Source organism: Camelina sativa, chromosome 10 (assembly GCF_030686135.1).
Source record: "Camelina sativa cultivar CO46 ecotype springtype chromosome 10, ASM3068613v1".
Taxonomy (NCBI): Eukaryota; Viridiplantae; Streptophyta; class Magnoliopsida; order Brassicales; family Brassicaceae; genus Camelina; species Camelina sativa.
This window is the reverse complement of record NC_141889.1, coordinates 27,063,551-27,083,613: the sequence shown is the minus strand read 5'-3', so window position 1 is coordinate 27,083,613 and position 20,063 is coordinate 27,063,551. Positions and strand designations below refer to the sequence as shown.

Sequence of the window (20,063 nt, the reverse complement as noted above, 5' to 3'; positions counted from 1 at the left end):
TACACAAAACTTTCATCAGTGCCTATTTCTCCATGAACTTTACAACATAATTTGAATATACTACACGAACTATATAAATCCTGTTAAAACCCACAAATCTTGTGACAGTGTTACTGTGCCGTTAACTAGATGATGGAGTTACAAAACGACGTCGTTCTGTATATTTTAGTAGAAAACACATTTTTTTTAAAAAAGTAACAAAACCGTGATTGAACCACGCACCCCTGATTCCATGAGATAGACTTACACCTAAGCTACAGAAATATTCGTTGTATTTGCAAACGGATATATATTTATATAAACTTGTTGTCGGCTCTACCTTGCTGCTTTGTGTGGCTTCTCCTCCAAATTTTCGTTTGGATCTATCGGTTTCGTTATCTTAATTTCAAGACTGTTTCATGATGTCTATGTTTTGGTTTTAAGCTCCTTTCATGTGCAACTTTCAATTCCCTTTGTTGCTTTTGGATATTTTCAGAGATTCGACTAGATGAGTAAGGGGGGATTCTCAAATCCAACCCTAATTGTAGTTAATTTCAAATCAGAGAGACATGAACTGAGATATATTTAATTTCAATCTCAATTTTTATTTTTGTTTCCCTTTAACAAAAATCAATTTTAGAGATCGAATTGGAGATATTAATTTAATCAAATTCGATCTAATATACCAAAGAAATTCCAGTTTTTGAAATCCATGAAAAATGATGAAGAAGCCATGGACCAGTTCATCGGAAAAGAGAAAGCAAAAACGGTGAAAAGGAATCCTTTTCTTACTTACTTTTTTTTTTAATCCTTACTATTTTATATTTATACTTCTGATTTAAGAATAAAAGTTAATGTTTAGATCAGTTGGTTTTCTGTTAGCTAGTGGTGTATCCGAGGTCATGAGTTCAACTCTTAACTTTGTAATGTTTAATCTCATATTTTTAATTTTTTTTTTTATCAGAAAAATAAAACGACGTCAGTAGCTCCACGTGGCAGCCTAATCATCATCTAGTTAACGGCACAGTAACACCGTCACACGATTTGTGGGTTTTAACCGGATTTATATAGTTTGTGTAGGATATTGAAAATTTGTTGTAGTTTATAGAATAATAGACACAGATGAAAGTCTTGTGTATGAATGCGATAAAGTAACATAGTTTATGGAGAAATATGCCATTTTCCCTCCCCCATAGAGAATATGTAATATATACCATAAAAACATAACATAAGACTTTTTATGGTATATATTACATGGTATATATTATATAGTTTTCCCCAAGTGGTGTTATAATTACATTGTTGGTCTTACGCATGTTAACATCATATAGGGGACATAATTACATTGTATCACCTTGTCTATGTTTTATTAGCAAACAACATGTTGTATAGTAAAAAACCATGTAACTAATGATTATTGTTTTGCATATCAACTAACATACATATGTTATTTACAGCATGTGTTCTGCCAAAACACATCTATATTACAATTCACCAACTATTATTTTTCATAACAAACTTCACCCAATGCAACATAATATTTCTTTTTACAATTATGTCAAATCTTAAGCAAAACAACTTGCAATATAATGATGAACGTATTTTCCTAAAATAACATGTTTTACAAAAAAAAGACTGTAGTTGTTCCTGTGGTTGTTGCCCTACCAGTCAATTGTTAACCATCTTCCTCGACTTCGGTATACACTTTAGCTCATTTATTAAAATTCCAGATTGTTTACTAAAACTACATGATATTGTATGAGATTGTGACCCTTTTATTAAAATCCCATGTCGTTCACTAAATATTACGACTCAATCAAGGCCTACTCAATTACATGTTATTTTATGAGATTACGACCCATTTAGTGAAATCCTATATCGTTCAATAAAATTACATGTTATTGTATGAGATTACGACTTCATCATTGCCTACTCATGGATTTGTTCCCTACCTAAACAAGCCTGTTGTCGACTATGCAGATTTCCTGCCTATATATTGAAGGCAATCATGTAAAGTTTCCCCTAAGAAATGAAGGCAATCATGTTGTCATCATTGCCTACATTTGACAATGTCGTAATTCCTTAATTGTTACCCAAAATTGTGGTATCCACTAATATTGCCCTATAATATATCTACTAGGTATCAACCCGCACAATGTGTGGGATAACTTGATTTAAATAAAATATTATTAGTAAATTTATTAATTGAGATTTAAGATTTGTTTATGTAAAACAAAATATGTAAGTAAAGTTTGTTCTTTTATTCAAATTTGCGTTTATTTCTGTAAAATACGTCTCACCTGTGAATTAATTAAACTTGGAAAAAAAATTTAAGGTGTTATAGAAAGTTTTGTGTTTCTAAAAATCAAATTCACATTTTTTTTTGGTAGGAGACCGGACGACTAAAGTCACCCGTGATTTATTAAAAAAGAAAAAAATTACAAGCAAACATTACGAGACCGTGCGTGGCCAAGATGATCAGCCCTGAACAGTGGCTCAACTACATCTGGAACAGAAACAAAAGTACGCAAACCTAATGGTAAAGAAAACGCATAGTTAGCTAACCCATCTGCTAGACAGTTAGCTTCCCTATACACATGAGAAATACGGACTATCCAGTCCCTTGATATAAAGACATGGCACAACCGTACCAGGAAAGACAACGGATGATACCCACTTATCCCTGCCTTCAAAAACCCCACTACCATTTCCGAGTCAATCTCCAAGTCCAACCGACTTGCCTGTTGACCCCAAGCCATACACAAACCATAGTATACTCCCCACAACTCAGCTAGGGGAGCAGAACAACGCCCAATATTTAGTGCAAAGCCACCCCGCCACTCCCATGTCTCACTCTGCAACACTCCTCCTGCGGTAGCTAGACCCGGGTTACCATGAGATGCCCCATCAGTATTCACTTTCAACCAACCCGACTATGGTCGCTTCCACATTACCATTCTCTCTTCCCTTACTGGTTGTTGTTGCTCTACTCTAGCCAACTGATTCTCCATAGCCACTTCCTGCGCCAGATCTTTAAGGAATTTTACTCGGTCCCTTCATTTACCCTGTTCCCCAAAAACGTTTTGACACCTCCACTTCCAACCCCACCAGACTGTCATTGCGAATTTAATAGACCAAGGACAAACATCTTGAGCTCCTCCTGCACCCAAATTATCATACACCCACTCAAACAAGCTTTGAGCAAAAAACACAGACCTCTTCTGAATGGGAACCAAACGTAGCCACAGGCCTGACATAGCCGGACAATCTCGCACAACATGAAGAATTGTCTCGACTCCACCTTTACAAACCGTACAAATATTCGAGTCACTCAAATGTCGGCGGTGTCTTTCCGCATTTACCATCAACACCTGATTCCCGACCAACCAAAGGAACGTACGTACCCTTTCTGGTACTTGTACACCCCATATTCGGCTAAAGAATGCAGACATATTTGGTCTGGGGGTGCCATTCTGTTTTAGCATTTGATAAGCAGAACAGACAGTGAAATTACCATCCGTTGTAAATCCCCATGACAGTCTGTCTTTTGCTCCTGTGAAAGTATCCAAAGCAACAGACAACAGCTCCAGTCTTTTCTCTTCAGGAATATGCATAGCAATCCGAGACATATCCCAACCTACTCCCTCAATCCATAAGTCTCTTGCCAATATCAACTCGTTCCCCTGTAACCCGGTATCCAGAGTACTCCCTGCAAGCGCAACAGACGACAACCATCTATCAACCCATAATCTGATGGTTCTGCCAACACCAATGACCCAACTATGACCAGGACCAATCACCTCCCTCAGACCAATCCCCACACTCCTATATGTCGAAGACCAGTTACTCTTGACTCTAGTCCATGTCATGTCATGAATATTGATATATCATGGTTTTTGTGGTTTTAACCATGGTATAAGTGTGGTTTTTGAGTCTTTTGATTTGTTTTCTAGGTTGTTTTTAATCTTTATAGGTTTAGATACTCATTGGCACGGATGGAACACAAAGGAGCTAAAAAAGGATGATTTGAAGCATAATCAAAGCATGGAGGCTGATCAACGAAGCTGGGAGACGAGATCAAGACTATGCATCGACCGATGCACTCTCAGCATCGATCGATGCAGTCCCTAAAAGCCGAATCGGAAGTTTTCTCCACAAGATTTAGAAGATTTACAAAATTTGCCCAAGTTTCCCTTATTTGCCATTAAGGCCCAAGACGTGTTTTAGAGTATTTATAGGATTTTTATGGTCATTGTTTAGACCTAAGTTTTTTTCTAGAGAGTTTTATTCTGCAACCTTTTTGAAAAGAAGAGATATTGAGAGAGCTTTGAGAGAGATAGATCTGATTTCATCTGTAGAGAGAAGATTCTTGAACTCCCTTCTTACTTCTTAATTCCAATTGCTTATTATTCACAAAAGATGTTTTGTTCTTCATTAAATATGTCTGAGTAGTCTGCTAGTTAGGTTCAGAGTTTTTCATACGGTTTTTATGGTTTATTAGATCTGTTATTTTTAGGGTTCATTATCTTCTGTGATCTTCATCTTAGGTTGTTCTTCATATTGATTCTTGATTGATCACCTAGAATTAATACTTTAGGAAAATAAATTGATATGAGAATATAATTGATTTTCCTGATAAAACCTTTTGATGAACAAAATTATTTATTGCAAAGAGATTTGATTTAATAATTTTGTGAACAATCTAAACTTGTTTTTAAAGCTGATTTTTAACCTTGAATTTTGCAAAGAGATTTGGATTTTCTGGTTTTAAATTTAGATAATATTTTCAGTGAGAACTGATTTATTTTACAAAAGAGTTTAGAGTTTTAGATCTGATTTTAATTGCTTGAATCCTATTTAATTATTGATTTAATATTTTGTAATTTCTGGAAAAAAATTAATTCCTGAATTTACAACACTTTTTAATTCTGTTTCTGCATTGTTTTTAATTTAATATTTTGATTTAGCATAATTAAAAGATTAATAAGTCTATTGTGTGATCTAGAGTCTCTGTGGATTCGACCTCTAGAGTATTACAACTGCAAGGATGTTAGTACCATTAGGGTATTACAATTTGAACATATCAACCAACCTTATACTTACTTCTAACCACTCTGGCCCAAAGTTTATCCTTGTCATTTATTAACCGCCACCCGACCTTTGCTATAAGCGCCTTATTCATATCCTTAGCAGCCCTAATTCCCAAACCACCTTCACTCTTAGGCAAACAAACCTTATCCCAGGCCACTAAATGTTGTTTACGCTTCTCCGGTGTGCTACCCCACAGGAAAGCTCATGAAACCATATCTAAACAATTTAATGTAGCTTGTGGAAGTATTATAGTAGACATGGAGTGCACTGGAATAGACGATAGCACAACTTTAGTCAAAGTCAGCCGACCTGCAAAGCTAAGAACTTGACTTTTCCACCCCGATAATCTAGATGAAACTCGCTCCAAAATACTTCCAAAAGCCTCTTTATTCATACGCTTATGGAGAACATGCATCCCTAAATACTCCCCCAAGTCTCTAGTAGATTTGATTCCACACTCATCACTTATTAGCTTCTCTAGATCTCTTGAAATATTATTAGAAAAGAAGATTTTCGATTTTTCATGACTGACTTTCTGCCCAGACGCTATGCAAAACTTCTCTAGCACACCCCGAATAACTCTTATTTGTGCCACGGATGCTTCCGCAAACAGAATAAGATCATCAGCAAAACAAACGTGAGACAACTGCGGACCTCCTCTAGATAGACTTATGGGTTTCCACTTCTTATCCGCCACAGATATATCAATCATGTGACACAATCTCTCCATACACAAGACAAATAAATATGGAGATAAGGGATCCCCCTGTCTGAGTCCTCTATGTGGTTTAAATGAATCTGTCTTCTCCCCATTCCGTAGAAAAATCATAGATGGCCCCGAGACACATTGTAATATCCACCTCACCCAAATATCTGAAAATCCTGCAGCTAGAAGGGAATCCTCCAGAAAATCCCATATGATCCTATCATAAGCCTTTTCAAGATCAAGCTTCAACAACATCCATCCTTTTCGACCTTTCTTCCGCCGCTAGAGTGTACAGCCTCCTGTACCACCACTATGTTATCAGTACTTAATCTTCCAGGAATAAAACTAGTTTGAGCTGGTCTGATAAGTTTTGGCATCAAAGTCTTAAGTCGCTCTACCATAGTCTTGGTAATAGTCTTAAAAAGAACATTACACAAGCTAATCGGGCTAAACTGGTTGATCTGATCCGGTTTAACCACTTTAGCAATCAAAACAAGTAAAGCATCATTGGTGTCCGGTGGCAAACACCCTGTGTCAAAGAAGCTTAGCACAAATCCTACCACTGAATCTTTGACAATGTCCCAACACTTCTGGTAGAATATTGGTTGATAGCCATCCGGTCCAGGAGCTTTGAAACTTCCCATGTTATGAACTGCCTTCTCAATCTCCGCAGTTGTAAAAGGTTTACTCAACCACATACAATCTTCCCTAGTAAGTTTTGAAAAACCAACCCTAGCCAAACACTCCACTACCGCATCCACATCATTCATAGAATATAAACGTGTGAAGAACTCAATCGCAAGCTTCTCCAATACCTGCGGTTCAAATATCCACGTACCTTCATCATTTTTCAAACTTTCAATGCGATTTCTCCTTCGCCTAATGATGGTGGATGTATGAAAAAACCTTGAATTCCTATCTCCTAGGCTTATCCATTTTTCTCTTGACTTCTGAAACCAAAGCATTTCCTCCTGTTCCAGAACAACATCAAACTCTTTAAGAAGCTCTTCCTCCTTGGCAAGAAGCTCATTTGTCTGACTAAGATCCAACAAGTCATGAACAGCTTTAATCTCCCCCATTAGCTGTTCTTTGCGTTTCTGAACATCTCCAAACACCTCTTTGTTCCATTTCTTAATGCGGACTGTAACTCTAAGAGAGCGTCAGGAGTTTTCAACTCACCCTTCCAAGATGTAGACACAGGATCTTTAAAGCTATGATGCGTAAGCCATGCCGACTCAAAGCGAAAAGGTCTTCACCGAGGATCCAACTTAACTTCTGGTGATAACTGCACATACAGAGGAGCATGATCAGAGGCTAAGAATGGAAGGTGATTTATTGTTGCTTCCTTCCATTGCAGTCTTGTTTGCGCACAACACAACACACGGTCCAAACGCTTAGCCACAAAATTCTCTTCCACCCGACCTCGCTTCCATGTAAACTGATTCCCCTGAAAACCCATATCGATTAAAGAGAGTTCATTGATCCATTCTCCAAACGCCAAGGAATCTGCTGAGTGTCTACCATTACCACCCGTTCTCTCATCTAACCGCACTATCGTATTGAAATCTCCTCCAATCATCACCGGACTAGAGACTCCGCTAATTACCTCTTTTAATTTTTCCCACAACCCACTCCTACGACTAACAGTCGGAGCCGCATAAACCACGACCAGATTAAAAACCTCCAAACCATTAACAATTTTAACATGTATAAACTGATCTGAAGATTCAACCACTTCGACCTCACCCAACAGCAGATTTCCACAACAACCACAGTCCGCCACTCTGGCCAACTGCATCTACCCGAAACGAGTTCTCAAAACCCAATCCTCGACAAATTCGATCCGCTTTACTTCCTCCGGCATGAGTTTCAAACAAAGCCAGCAAATCAGTGGGGAATCGTTTCAGGATGTATCTTACTGACCTCTGGAAAGTGGGTTTATATGCCCCCCCCGGCAATTCCATAGCAAGCAATTCATAATTCTCTGTCTTATCACAAGAAGAACTACTGGGGCACCCCACTATGCAGTCGTAATCGTTGTCTCCTCCCTCGACGATTCACTCCGCATCACTATCTCCCTCGTGTTCGAGCCCACTTCCAACTCAGGATGCAGCCAGCTATCCGTCTCCCCATCCCGCAGAAGCTGCTTCTCTCCCAAATCATCTGTAAACCCACCATTCCCACTTGATTCGCTTGCTCGACCAAGACTATGCTGCTCAACACGAAGTCGTTTTCCATTAACAGCCCTCTCAATGTCTTCTCGTGGTGGACCAAAAATCAGCCCCCTCGTGGGCTGGTTATTAATGGGTTTCTTTGGACGTGATCCATTAACCCCACCAACATGAGTTACCTTCTTTTGACCTTGGGCCTCAAACCGTTTTGGGCCCATAGGCGCCAGTGAGCTATCCCCATTAGTAGTAAGTGCACCACATGAATCATAATTTCCTTTTTTGTGTTGACTCGGGACACCCTCATTTTCCTTATTCTCCAACGAAAGAGTTGACGCCAGCGTAATTTCCTCGGATGGTAAATCACCAATAAAGCTACCAAATCTGTTTGATAGCGTAATATTCGCAATATCCATATTCCTTAACGGTTCCCGCACATTCGGCCCGCAATTACTACTAGGATCGATGGCCACCGTCGCAGGTTTGCGAGCCATCGGGACCTGTCTCCGACGTGCTCTATGAACCAAAGTAAAACCGTCATCCACCCGTGTTTCAATTCCAGTGTTGATCTCCACAACTGGACCCTGAACTACTGGTGCTACTCCCTTCTCTAGCACCATTTTGGGGCAACCATGCACCATATGACCATATATGCCACAACCCAAACATATATTCGGGAGACCTTCATAGGACACAAAATAACGTGCTCCATTAATCATGATCGAACCTTTCAAAGGCTTTTTCAGGTTCACCTCCACACACATCCTGGCAAAACGAGCTCTCTTAACATTTGAAGTTGTTAAATCTACTTGAATTGGCTTACCCAGACCCTTCGCAATCCTTATTAAGATTGACTTATGATAAAAGCTCACCGGAATATTTGACAGACGAATCCATACCGGTGTAGTAACAATCTCGTCACGAGACGGGTCAAAATCCGGTGACCATGCTTGCACCATAAGATAGCTTCCAAAAACTTTCCATGGACCACCAGTTAACGCCTCCATATATTCTTCCTCTTTATCAAATCGAACCATAAAGAACTGTCGTGGGAGATCTAGGACAAACATCGCTCCCCGAGGTTTCCATAACTCCCTTAACTTCCTACTCAGTACATGTAGAGAAACATGCCTCCCCAAAAGCTTAACAATCATGCACTGCTTCCATAAACCATGCATCACCTCCAAAACTTCCTGTCCAATCGTTACCACAGGCTCTCCATCCTCCCCATCGGGAAAAGTAAGCTGCACCCTATCCTCAACAAACGCATCATCCAAAATCTCCTCTGGCACCGGCATCCCCCCCGACGTTACTCCCAACTACTTTCTGCACCCACGACCGAGATCTATCTGGAGGATCCTCTGGAGGTCGATCCCGACCACCTACATCCATCATCGTTGCATCTTGCTCATTCAGACCCAAAACCCTAACATCACCTTGCGCAGCCATTTTAACCTCTATTGGGCTAAAATATATACAAATTCACATATTTTATGTTTCACATTGTTATCTATATCACTATACTATTAAATAGATAAAGCAATATTTTTTAGACTAATCGATTTAATTTAAACTAATCCTAAGTTTAAAAATGCAATGATAAAAATGTATAAAAGTGGTAAATAAATGAATAATTTTTTTTATTGCTTGTGAAATGTAATTTACTTCTAATAATTAAATTTGTTATGAAATTGATAATTAAATACATTTCTGGATTTTAATTGTTGATAAAATCTTTCACTTGTAAAAACTAATAGAAAAGAACATTGTCTTATATATGTCAATGACATATTTATGTAAAAAATAATAAGATGTAAGAACATTTATTAAAAACGTCCCATGAGCTACGTGAGCGCGACACCTCATCTTTTTTTGTGATAGTGTTTTTCTATTAATATATAGAGGATTTTTTATTGCTTGTGAAATGTAATTTACTTCTAATAATTAAATATGTTATGAAATTGATAATCTATATATACATTTTAGGATTTTAATTGTTGATAAAATCTTTCACTTTTAAAAACTAATAGAAAAGAACATTGCCTTATATATATGTTAGTGACATATTTATGTAAATAATAATAAGATGTAAGAACATTTATTAAAAAGTCAAAAGAGCTATTTGAGCGCGATACTTCAGCTTTTGTGTGAGAGTGCTTCTCTATTAATATATAGGGGATTTTGTTTGCTTGTGAAATGTAATCTACTTCTAATAATTAAATATGTTATGAAATTAATAATTAATATATATTTCTGGATTTTAATTGTTGTTTAAATCTTTCACTTTTAAAAACTAATAGAAAAGAAAATTGCATTATATGCTAGTACATATTTATGTAAATAATAATTACATGTAAGAATATTTATTAAAAAAAAAGACACAATAGCTATGTGAGCGTGACAGCTCCGTTTTTTTTTGTGAGAGTGTTTCTTTATTAATATATAGGATATATTTTTTTAATTGCTCGTGAAATGTAATTTACTTCTAATATTTAAATATGTTATGAAATTGATAATTAAATACATTTTTGGATTTTAATTGTTGATCAAATCTTTCACTTTTAAAAACTAATAGAAAGAACATTTGCTTTATATATATGTCATTGACATATTTATGTAATTAATAATAATAAGATGTAAGAATATTTATTTAAAAATGTATAGTAGCTATGTGAACGCGACACATCAGTATTTTTGTGAATACTTCTCTATTATATATAGGAAATTTCATATTTCATGCAGTTAGTTATACAGTTTATTTTATTTTTTATTTTTTTTTTGTAGCACAGTTGAAAATGAACACAAAAAGTAAAAAGAACATAAAAATAAAAACTTTTTTTTTATTTAATGGTGGGAAAAATAAGAAGGAAGGGCAATTTAGGTTTAATTGAAATTTTGATATAAGGAAAGCCTCAAACAACGGGTAACGCAGCTCCAGTCCAGAGTCGGTGGTGGTCGAGATCTGGCGTCGTCGGATCCGAAGAAGATGAAGGTTTCGAGCGGTGTGGTGGCTTCTGTAATTGCCGTCTCCGCCGCTGCTCTCTCTTCTTCCTCCACTCCTCCAATCTCCCCAAAGGTTTCATCTCTTACTTTTAAGATCTGCGATTTCGATTCAATTGCTCTGGTTTGAATTGAAATGTGGATATGAAATTGATCAGGTCTGGGAATCGCGGAGGACGAATGGTTGGGAGAAATTTGAGCCGAGGTTTGATGGCTTAAGGTTCATAGAGACGCTGGTCACAGCACACAGATAGATTTTGAATGCCATTCTTCACTTGGGTGGTGCAAAAGCTTTTGTTTTTAATACAACAAAGCGTGAGTGCGTCACTTGGGTCTCTTTAATCTTATCATTCCTCTTGTTTAGTGTTTACTATTGTTTTGAGAATTTTAGTAACATTCTATTGCTTTTGTTGTGGTAAACTTTATTTCATATTTATTACCGATTTCGTATTTTGGTGTGCGTTTACTTTATATATGAGACAAACATGTGTGGCATTGGCACTGATTGGTGTTGTTTGGAATCATGGGTTATTTATTGTTGGTAGAAAAAGTAATTCAAGGTCGTAAAACTAGGAGCATTCAGTCAATCTGGTTTAATCTAATTGTTTTGGAAAGACTAGTTGAGCAAACGCTGTTGAAAGACATGTAGTCGAGAGAGAGAGAGAGAAAGTGTTAGCTGGTGTTCTGTCTACTACATGTAGCTGTCCCAAATACCTAGCAAGTGTTGTAGTGAGAGCACCAAGAGAGAAGAAGACAAGAATGATCTGTCATGAGAAGTGAGAATCCGAGAGGAAACAAATGGGCAACTAAAACAAGAAAGATGCTCTCTCTGCTGCTCCAGAGACACTGACTTCCAGCTCATCTCCAAACCAACATTACCCTCTCTCTCTTTCTTTCTTCTTTCTTCTTTTTCATTATTTTTTATTACTATTTTACTTTGAAATTTAGTGAATCCTAACGCTCTGGTCCCATCACTGCCTCCTCTATCATCTTGCTTACAACCACTCACTTCTCTTGCTTTCTCTCTCACTCTCTCTCATTCTTCATCCATGGCTTCGTCTTCTTCTGAGTTTCTCTTCTCTCTCTTGTGCCTTGCTCTCTTATCTCTTCCTCTCATCGTTTGCTCCATTGGCATCAACTATGGCCAGGTCGCTAACAACCTTCCTCCCCCAAAAAACGTCATCCCTCTCCTCAAGTCTGTGGGAGCGACGAAAGTAAAGCTCTATGACGCCGATCCACAAGCCCTCCGTGCCTTCTCCGGCTCCGGCTTCGAGCTCACAGTGGCCCTCGGCAACGAGTACCTGGCCCAGATGAACGACCCTAAAAAAGCTCAAACCTGGGTGAAGGAGAACGTCCAAGCTTACCTCCCAAACACCAAGATCGTGGCCATCGTAGTGGGAAATGAAGTCCTCACCTCCAACCAATCAGCCCTCACGGCGGCCCTCTTCCCGGCTATGCAAAACATCCACGGCGCTCTGGTGGATTGTGGCCTGAACAAGCAGATCTTTGTGACGACGGCTCACTCACTGGCCGTCTTGGACGTGTCCTACCCTCCGTCAGCTACTTCCTTCCGCCGAGATCTTCTCAGCTCTCTCACTCCCATCTTGGACTTCCACGTCAAGACAGGCTCACCGATCCTTATCAACGCCTACCCTTTCTTTGCCTACGAAGAAAATCCCAAACACGTCTCTCTCGACTTCGTTCTCTTCCAACCAAATCAAGGCTTCACCGACCCTGGCTCTAATTTCCACTACGACAACATGCTCTTCGCTCAGGTCGACGCAGTCTATCACGCCCTTGACGCTGTCGGCATCAGCTACAAGAAAGTCCCCATAGTCGTCTCCGAGACAGGATGGCCTTCCAACGGTGACCCGCAGGAGGTCGGAGCCACCTGCGACAATGCTCGCAAGTACAATGGGAATCTGATCAAGATGATGATGAGCAAGAAGATGAGGACGCCTATTCGACCTGAGTGTGATCTCACCATCTTCGTCTTTGCTCTCTTCAACGAGAACATGAAGCCTGGACCCACCTCCGAGAGGAACTACGGTCTCTTCAACCCTGATGGAACTCCTGTTTACTCCCTTGGGATCAAGACTTCCTCCACTCATAGTAGTGGTAGCAGCAACTCCACTGGTGGTAGTGGTAGTGGTAGTGGCAGTGGCAGCGGCGGAAACACTGGTGGCTCTTCCAGCGGTGGTGGTATCTACCCGCCGGTCACGGATAACCCATCACCGGATTACATGTCCATTTCCTCAGCTGGGGTAAAGTTTTCGATTTTACACTTCATTTGTTGTTTTACTTTGACAATTTTGCTTGTGTCATTTTCTTAGACATTTAGATCTAGAAGGTTGTGAGTTGCGTATTTAGTCGGATGAAACCATCTCTGTCTATTTATCTGTGTTTGTTTCTTTAATTAAACAAATTTAAGTGGTGAAAGAAATTCCAAAGCTCGAATAAGGGAGGAATAACATTACATTGTGGTAAAGTTTGTGACTTTCAGTTAAAGTTGGAATCTTTTTTTTAAATAAAACTCGACAAACTGTGACAAAATGTGTTTTGGATTGGTTATCACGTGGAGATGACTCTTGCTTGGTCACTTTTGTCTGAAAATATAATTGATTGATACTCAGTGCCTCACTTTTTGACTTGTTGACGTTTTTGCAGGGAAAGGGCAGATTCGTTGAGTGTGTCTTGTTCTTCCTCTTGTTTTTCATCATCAAGCTTCGGTTGTAAAAGGCTTTTATTAAAAGCTTCCCCACTAGATCTCGTCGGCTTTGTACTTTTTACTCGGTTGATGACGTGATAAAACCCCTAAATTTAATTTAATTAGCTTGTGTTGGTGTTTTGTCGGAGGAGGATGATGGAATTCAGGAAACTGACCATCTTTGCTGTGCCGACCTCCCTCTCCAACTCTTTTTTATTTTCCTTTTCCATCCTTCTCTTCTTCTTGTTTAAGCATAGATATTTTTAAATAATGAAGCTTAGTCGATTATAAATTTTTCTAAAGATAACATGGTTTTCAATAATCATGACTTGAAGACATTTGAGGCCAGAGGTAGCGGCGGACAGAATCTTGGCGTAAGCAACAAGTGCTAATTTTCCAAGGTAAAACTAAAACATGTCCGTGTCTTTTAATAAATCACCTCCGTATTCGTACACCTAATTTCCGCCAAACTTTTGTATTTATGTGACCAATCAATCTAAGGTCCACCGCCACACACTATGCAAATTCTTCCTGCTGTCACTTCAGAGGGCAATGATATAAATACAGATCCAACAAGGCAATAGTAATGCACAAACTATGGTTATTTTCAAGTTTGCTTCCTTGAGCAACTTTTCTAATCAGCCATTTTGTTAATCAAATGAAAGGCAGATTAAGTATAACAAGCGTTTTATGTTACCAGTAATACACGCATACTATGCAATGGGAGAAAGACATTCATAGAGTCTATATAAGTATCCTAACAACTCAAGTAAACAAAACGGGTATTGCATTCTAAGAAAGATAACAGAAGAAGAAAAAAGAAAAAACAGATAAGAGACGCCGGTTTACCAAGCAGCTGATGATCCAGTTTAGTCTCTCAATCATCCTGTCAAACAAAGTATATTTCTTGACTGAATCACAGCCCACACGATTATGCCAGTGATGACTTACAATTCAAACTCGTCTTCAAGCTTCAGCGCCTCAGCTGCAGCCTCTTCTTCCTCATCGTCAACAACAAAGTACGGGTTATGCACCTCCGGCCTGAACTTGTAGCCAGTAAACAGATAGAATGCAAGTGTGGCCAACTCGCTGGCAACAACACTAGTCCACATGTACTTGTAAGAGGTAATGGTCTCCAGTGCATAGACAACAACGCGAGTAAAGTAGATATAGCAGATGACCACAATGTAGTATTGCCTAAACAGAGTTAACTTAACGAGGTTGACAGCAGCCTTCCCATCAGTCTTAGCCGCCTCACGCAAGTTTTTGATGGACCAGACAATGGGAAAGAGAACAGCACAGCAGCAGACCACATCAACAAGCAAAAAGATTTGTTTCCATGTAACCCAATCTTGGCCATATGGTCCAGTCTCATCGATAACCACCTGAGCAAAGTTAGCGACAACCTGGAGGGGAATGACAATCATCAACACCTTCTTTTCCTTGTCCTGCAAGTAGGGCTTCAAGAAAGACCAACCCGTGCCGATCAAGACGATCAAGGTGAAAAGAGTGATACCCTTAAGGAAATTGAAAATGTAAAACAAGACATCCCAACCATGAGCAGTTCCGGTTTTCTTAATATACGACTTATCCTCAGCCTCACAGAGAAGGTTCAAAGCTTTCAAGACAACAACTCCCAACATGAAGAAATGGATTGCAAAAACAGTGAGACGTTTCTTGTAGAGAAGGTAGATCCAAGTCGCAGCGAGAGAGAAATAGATGACAGAGAAGAAGAAATAGACCTTAGGAAGAACAGTTCTTCCAGCAGAGAGATAATCACGACCACCCTTCTTGCCTTCGAGGTTATACATGGCGGATCTAACGTCCATACTGATTTTGACCTGTTGGAGACAATTGGCGAAGACGAGAGAGTACTGATCTGCATCGTTCTCCGTGAAAACGGTGGAGAAGCTGCTCTTATCGCCCCCCTTGAGATTGTTAAAGGTGAAGACATGCTTAACGAGATCTGATTGCAGGGCGCATGTGATCTCTTCTTCTTCGAGCTGTTGGATCACATGAACCCAAGCGTCTCTAGTGCACAGGAAGAAGCCCACTTTGGAGAGATCTAGATCGGGATTGTTATTGGAAAGCGAGATCTTGGACCCGTCGAGCTCGAGACGACCGGTGTGAGTGAAACCGAATTCGTCTAAAGGGATGATGGGTCGGTCATCGGATCGGATCTCTGATTTCCGAATCTCAGCGGAAGCTACGGTGATGGACACCAAGACAAGGACAAGTATCGACGATAAGCGCTGAGAGAAATCCATGGACGAGAAATGGATCTAGGGTTTCGCTCGAGAGATTAATCTCAGATGTAAGATGCACAACTTCAAAAACAAACTTCTTCTTCTTCCTGCGATGTAAACGATTGGATGACCAAATTTTTCTTTTCTTTTTTCTTTAGGAACAAAATAAATACCATCGTTTTTATTCCTTCAACATAAGGGAATAAACCGGTGGATTTCAAGAAATTTTCCACCAAATGAGAATTTTCCGTTTACTGATAGAATTTTTAGGGGTTGTTATTTTGAGAGATGATTTTTAAATCTTAATAGAATTGTAAATTTTAAGAATCAAAATAACATGTATTTTGAAATAATATGTTTTATCATTTCTATTTTACACTATCAAATCTATTTATGTGGATTTTAAAATCCAAAAACAAATCATTAAATGCATAACATAGGATTTTAACAAGTATTTGTAAATCATATAACCAATAACACATAATTTTTGTTTGGATTTCTAAATCCATTAAAATCATAGAATCAATAACCCCCTTTTAGTTTTGAAAATTGGTCAGAATTTATAGTTTAGGTTTAAAACTTGAAATTTAAATGATTCTACCACACTTTATTTTAAACATTTCTATTCTACCATATGACAAAACACTTTTTTCATTCTACAATAACAGATATTTAAAAGGATAAAAATATGCTTAGGTTTATGAACAAAATTTTATTCTTTTATGACATAAGTTAAATTTGATGTATGGAATGATAAAAATAAAAAATAAAAATAAAAATATAATGCCAAATGATGTGACGTTGAAAGATTTTGACAGATGTAGGTGCATTAATGATGGACCATCTAAAATAGAATTTGTAGAAAAAACTAAATTAAATTTATCTAAAATATTAAGAACTCTATAAATTAAATATGTTTCTTAGTTTACATAACTCGTAGAGTAAATGAGGGAGGAGACAAAATTGGACTCATAGACAAGATGTATATTAACTTGTCCATTAGCTAGAACTTCTCCATTTGTTAAGTATGTTGACTAATGGACAAGTTGTAAACGAAAGTTATCCCCTAAACTGAATACAAAGTTAATTTCTATTTATTTGGGTATGTTAGGAGCTCATTAGCTATAAACGGATTTCTAATAAAAAATTTAAGGAAAACGTCCTATTTCCCATCAGAACTATTGTATTGTATCAGATAGAGCCCGAACTTTAACTTCGTCTCAGATATCCACAGACAAATTCCTCTCAACCTATATTGTTGGTACCACCACGGTTAGTTACCTCGGGTAGTGGGCCTCGGCCCACGACCAACAGGCAATATGGGCCGAGGCCACAGTAGAGTCCGACCCATTAAGCACGGTCGGAGAAGTGAAGTAGAGCGTAACGGTGGACAAGTCACTTCGGAGATCGGAAGATTGGTCAAAGATCTCATTTATTATGGAGTGTGATATCCGCGGGTCGTAATTTGATATGGTATTAAATGTAATGACCCAGTATAAATAGGAGGGGAAAAGATTGTAAAGGGCATCAAAAAAACTTCCTAAGAGACAATAATATTCATTTTCATACTCGCAACATTCTGTCTCTAAATTCAGCTCGGAATTACTACGGTGATAAGTCCCTTCGTCCAGGAAACACTTCGGGACGAGAATCTAGTTTTGGTTCTCACATTTGGCGCTAGAAGGAGGGCGAATATCACCTATACTCTCAATAGTTCCGACCTTTTTCAGATCTACGCCATGCAACGCTGCCATGGCTCATGAATCCTCCAACCAGGTAACTTTGGAGACAATTCAAAAATTATTGCAGGATTTGGCAAAGAAATCAGAACGCCAGCAAGCTTCCGCTGCCTTATCCAATCGCTTCAACGATCTGGAGGGGCAACGGTCAACTCGGTTGGAGACAATCGCCGCTTCAGTCGCCGATCTCTCGACCTCGCACCGCGTTTACGCTGACCGCGTTGATCTCCTTTCCTCTGAGCAAAATCCACGGCGATGTGCTCTAGATTTCGCTTGCACCAACCAACCACTGACTCCGCAACAGGACGCCCATGGAGATACCTTCCAACCTCCAACTGCCTCTCGGGTAGCACCATCGCATCCTAGAGACAACCGCACCCCGGTGCAAATCGAAGTCGCCGGTTCTTCGGAAGTCCCAGTTCGGATCCCTCCGCCCGTGGGGGGAATCTCCCTCAGGAAAATTTAACCCCGAGTTATGTTTCCAATCCTAAGATCCAACGCATGCAGGGCGAGATCCGGGACATGGGATCTATGGTGCACAGTGCCATTACTTCGACACCAGATATTTCTCGAGTAATTGAGGAATCCAAGCGGACTCCGTTCAAGGCTCAGATAGCTATAGTTCGCGTTAAGGACACACGAAAGAAAACTTTCTCGAGCTGCGAAGGAAAAGGAGATCCAACGGTTCACCTCAAAGGTTTCCTGCTTACTGCCAGCCGTGTAGATCTCCAACATCACGAAGCCGATGCCGGGTACTGTAAGTTGTTCGCAGAAACATTTTGTGGGCCAGCTCTGCTTTGGTTCGCATCCTTAGCAGCCGGCTCAATCACCAACTTCACGCAGTTATCAACCTCCTTTATCAAGCAATATTTAAGCTTGATTGAAACGGCGATAATGGATGCCCAACTTTGGAACCTGAGCCATGCAGCTGGGGAATCACTTCGCTCTTATATAACCAAGTTCAAGGAAATCCAAGTCCAGATCTTGGGACTCTCGAACTCAACTGCCTTGGCCACTCTAAAGAATGGCCTCTGGCACAGATCTCGTTTCCGCGAAGAATTAACCATCAATCAGTTCGCTACAATTCAGGATGCCTTGCACCGGGCTTCGAACTGGATAATCGCGGATGAAGAAAAAGTGGCAGCTGCCCAGAAGCATAAAGCCACGTCCAAACCGAGGTTCGAGACTTCAACACCGGTGAAGAAAACGCCTCCCTCAACCCCGAAGTCCGGATTCATAACTTTGGCAGTAGATAAATCTCCTCAAAAGGGTTCTCCGAGAGGATCCCCATCAAAGCCACCATTTTCACCATGCGCCAAGAGTGGAGTCCTGCCAAGCAACAAGTGGGTCCGGGATGAGAACGCATATTGCAAGCTTCACAAGACTAACGGGCACTCAACCCAGGATTGTAAGAAACTGATGCATCTTCTCACTGAGAAGTTCGTGTCAGGTGAAATGCCGACTGTATCTATTGACGAGCTCGACCAAAAAACGATGTTCGAGGTGGACGATTATGCTCCACCATCAAAGAAGCCGAAGCAGGCAGATGGTGACACAGAGCCGAAGAAAAGAATAGATGTCATTATCGGCGGATCACGTTTATATCGTAACTCGATAACAGCGATCAAAGACCACCAGCGAAAGCTGGTCACCTCGGGACCTAAACGGATAAAACTTGCCTCAAGCGACCTACCCGAAGTCACCTTCTCGGAAAAGGAGACGGAAGATTTAAGCTCCCCACACGGTGATGCCTTGGTCATATCACTTGACGGAGCGAATCACGAGGTATGTCAAATCCTGATAGATATTGGGAGCTTGGTGGATCTGATTTTCCTGGAGACCCTCACTAGAATGGGTATCAGGAAGGAGCACATCACAGGACCTCCTTCACCCCTAGTTTCGTTCACGAGCGAGACGTCAATGTCCCTAGGAACAATCACTCTCCTTGTTTCCACTCAAGGTGTAGCTAAAATGGTGGAGTTCACGGTGTTTGACCGACCTCCGGCTTATAATGCAATAATGGGGACACCGTGGCTGTTCCAAATGAAGTCAGTCCCCTCAACGTACCATCAGTGCGTCAAATTCCTGACCCCGCAAGGAATTCAGGAGATTCCAAGAAGCCAGATGATGGCAAGGAGCTGCTATCTTGCAAGTCACAAGCTGCTGGTCCAATAGCAACCACAGCTCGAGGTCGCCAAGAATCCGGTTCGAAAGCAGCTTACGGGCGACCTCACTAAAGCCATATTCATTAACGCGAAGTTTCCGGATCAAGGAATCAAGATAGGAGCAGCATTAGGAAGCAAATTGCAAGCTGCGTTAGTTTCCTTCCTCAAGGATCATATGACGACTTTTGCGTGGTCAGTCGAAGAGATGACCGGAATTAGTCCGGACATCATTTCGCACGAGGTAAACGTAGACCCAACCTTT

The 20,063-nt window shown here is 39.9% G+C and overlaps 2 protein-coding genes and 2 pseudogenes across 3 annotated transcripts; 2 read left to right on the top strand and 2 right to left on the bottom strand.

The window, feature by feature from the left end:
• Positions 1-4,986: 4,986 nt before the first annotated feature.
• On the bottom strand, positions 4,987-9,257 carry LOC147937447 (uncharacterized; annotated as a pseudogene).
• Positions 9,258-10,641: 1,384 nt separating this feature from the next.
• Positions 10,642-11,394, top strand: LOC104719884 (uncharacterized). Its single transcript, XM_010437871.3, has 2 exons — positions 10,642-11,020; positions 11,103-11,394. The coding sequence occupies exons 1-2, from the start codon at positions 10,931-10,933 to the stop codon at positions 11,196-11,198; spliced, it is 186 nt and encodes a 61-aa protein (XP_010436173.1). The 5' UTR covers positions 10,642-10,930; the 3' UTR covers positions 11,199-11,394.
• A 130-nt stretch (positions 11,395-11,524) lies between these two features.
• Positions 11,525-13,943, top strand: LOC104719883 (glucan endo-1,3-beta-glucosidase 10-like). Its single transcript, XM_010437870.3, has 2 exons — positions 11,525-13,208; positions 13,612-13,943. Exons 1-2 carry the CDS (start codon positions 11,994-11,996, stop codon positions 13,678-13,680), a joined length of 1,284 nt encoding a protein of 427 aa, XP_010436172.1. The 5' UTR covers positions 11,525-11,993; the 3' UTR covers positions 13,681-13,943.
• A 353-nt stretch (positions 13,944-14,296) lies between these two features.
• On the bottom strand, positions 14,297-16,220 carry LOC104719882 (protein CANDIDATE G PROTEIN-COUPLED RECEPTOR 7 pseudogene; annotated as a pseudogene). The gene has a single exon (XR_015568959.1). The product of XR_015568959.1 is annotated as a protein CANDIDATE G PROTEIN-COUPLED RECEPTOR 7 pseudogene (transcript).
• Between the last annotated feature and the right edge of the window lie 3,843 nt (positions 16,221-20,063).

Coding starts and splice junctions, on each gene's coding strand:
- LOC104719884 (XM_010437871.3), top strand. CDS start 10,931: ATGAAGGTTTCGAGCGGTGTGGTGGCTTCTGTAATTGCCGTCTCCGCC. Junction 11,021..11,102: donor CTCCTCCAATCTCCCCAAAG/GTTTCATCTCTT, acceptor GAAATTGATCAG/GTCTGGGAATCGCGGAGGAC.
- LOC104719883 (XM_010437870.3), top strand. CDS start 11,994: ATGGCTTCGTCTTCTTCTGAGTTTCTCTTCTCTCTCTTGTGCCTTGCT. Junction 13,209..13,611: donor TGTCCATTTCCTCAGCTGGG/GTAAAGTTTTCG, acceptor ACGTTTTTGCAG/GGAAAGGGCAGATTCGTTGA.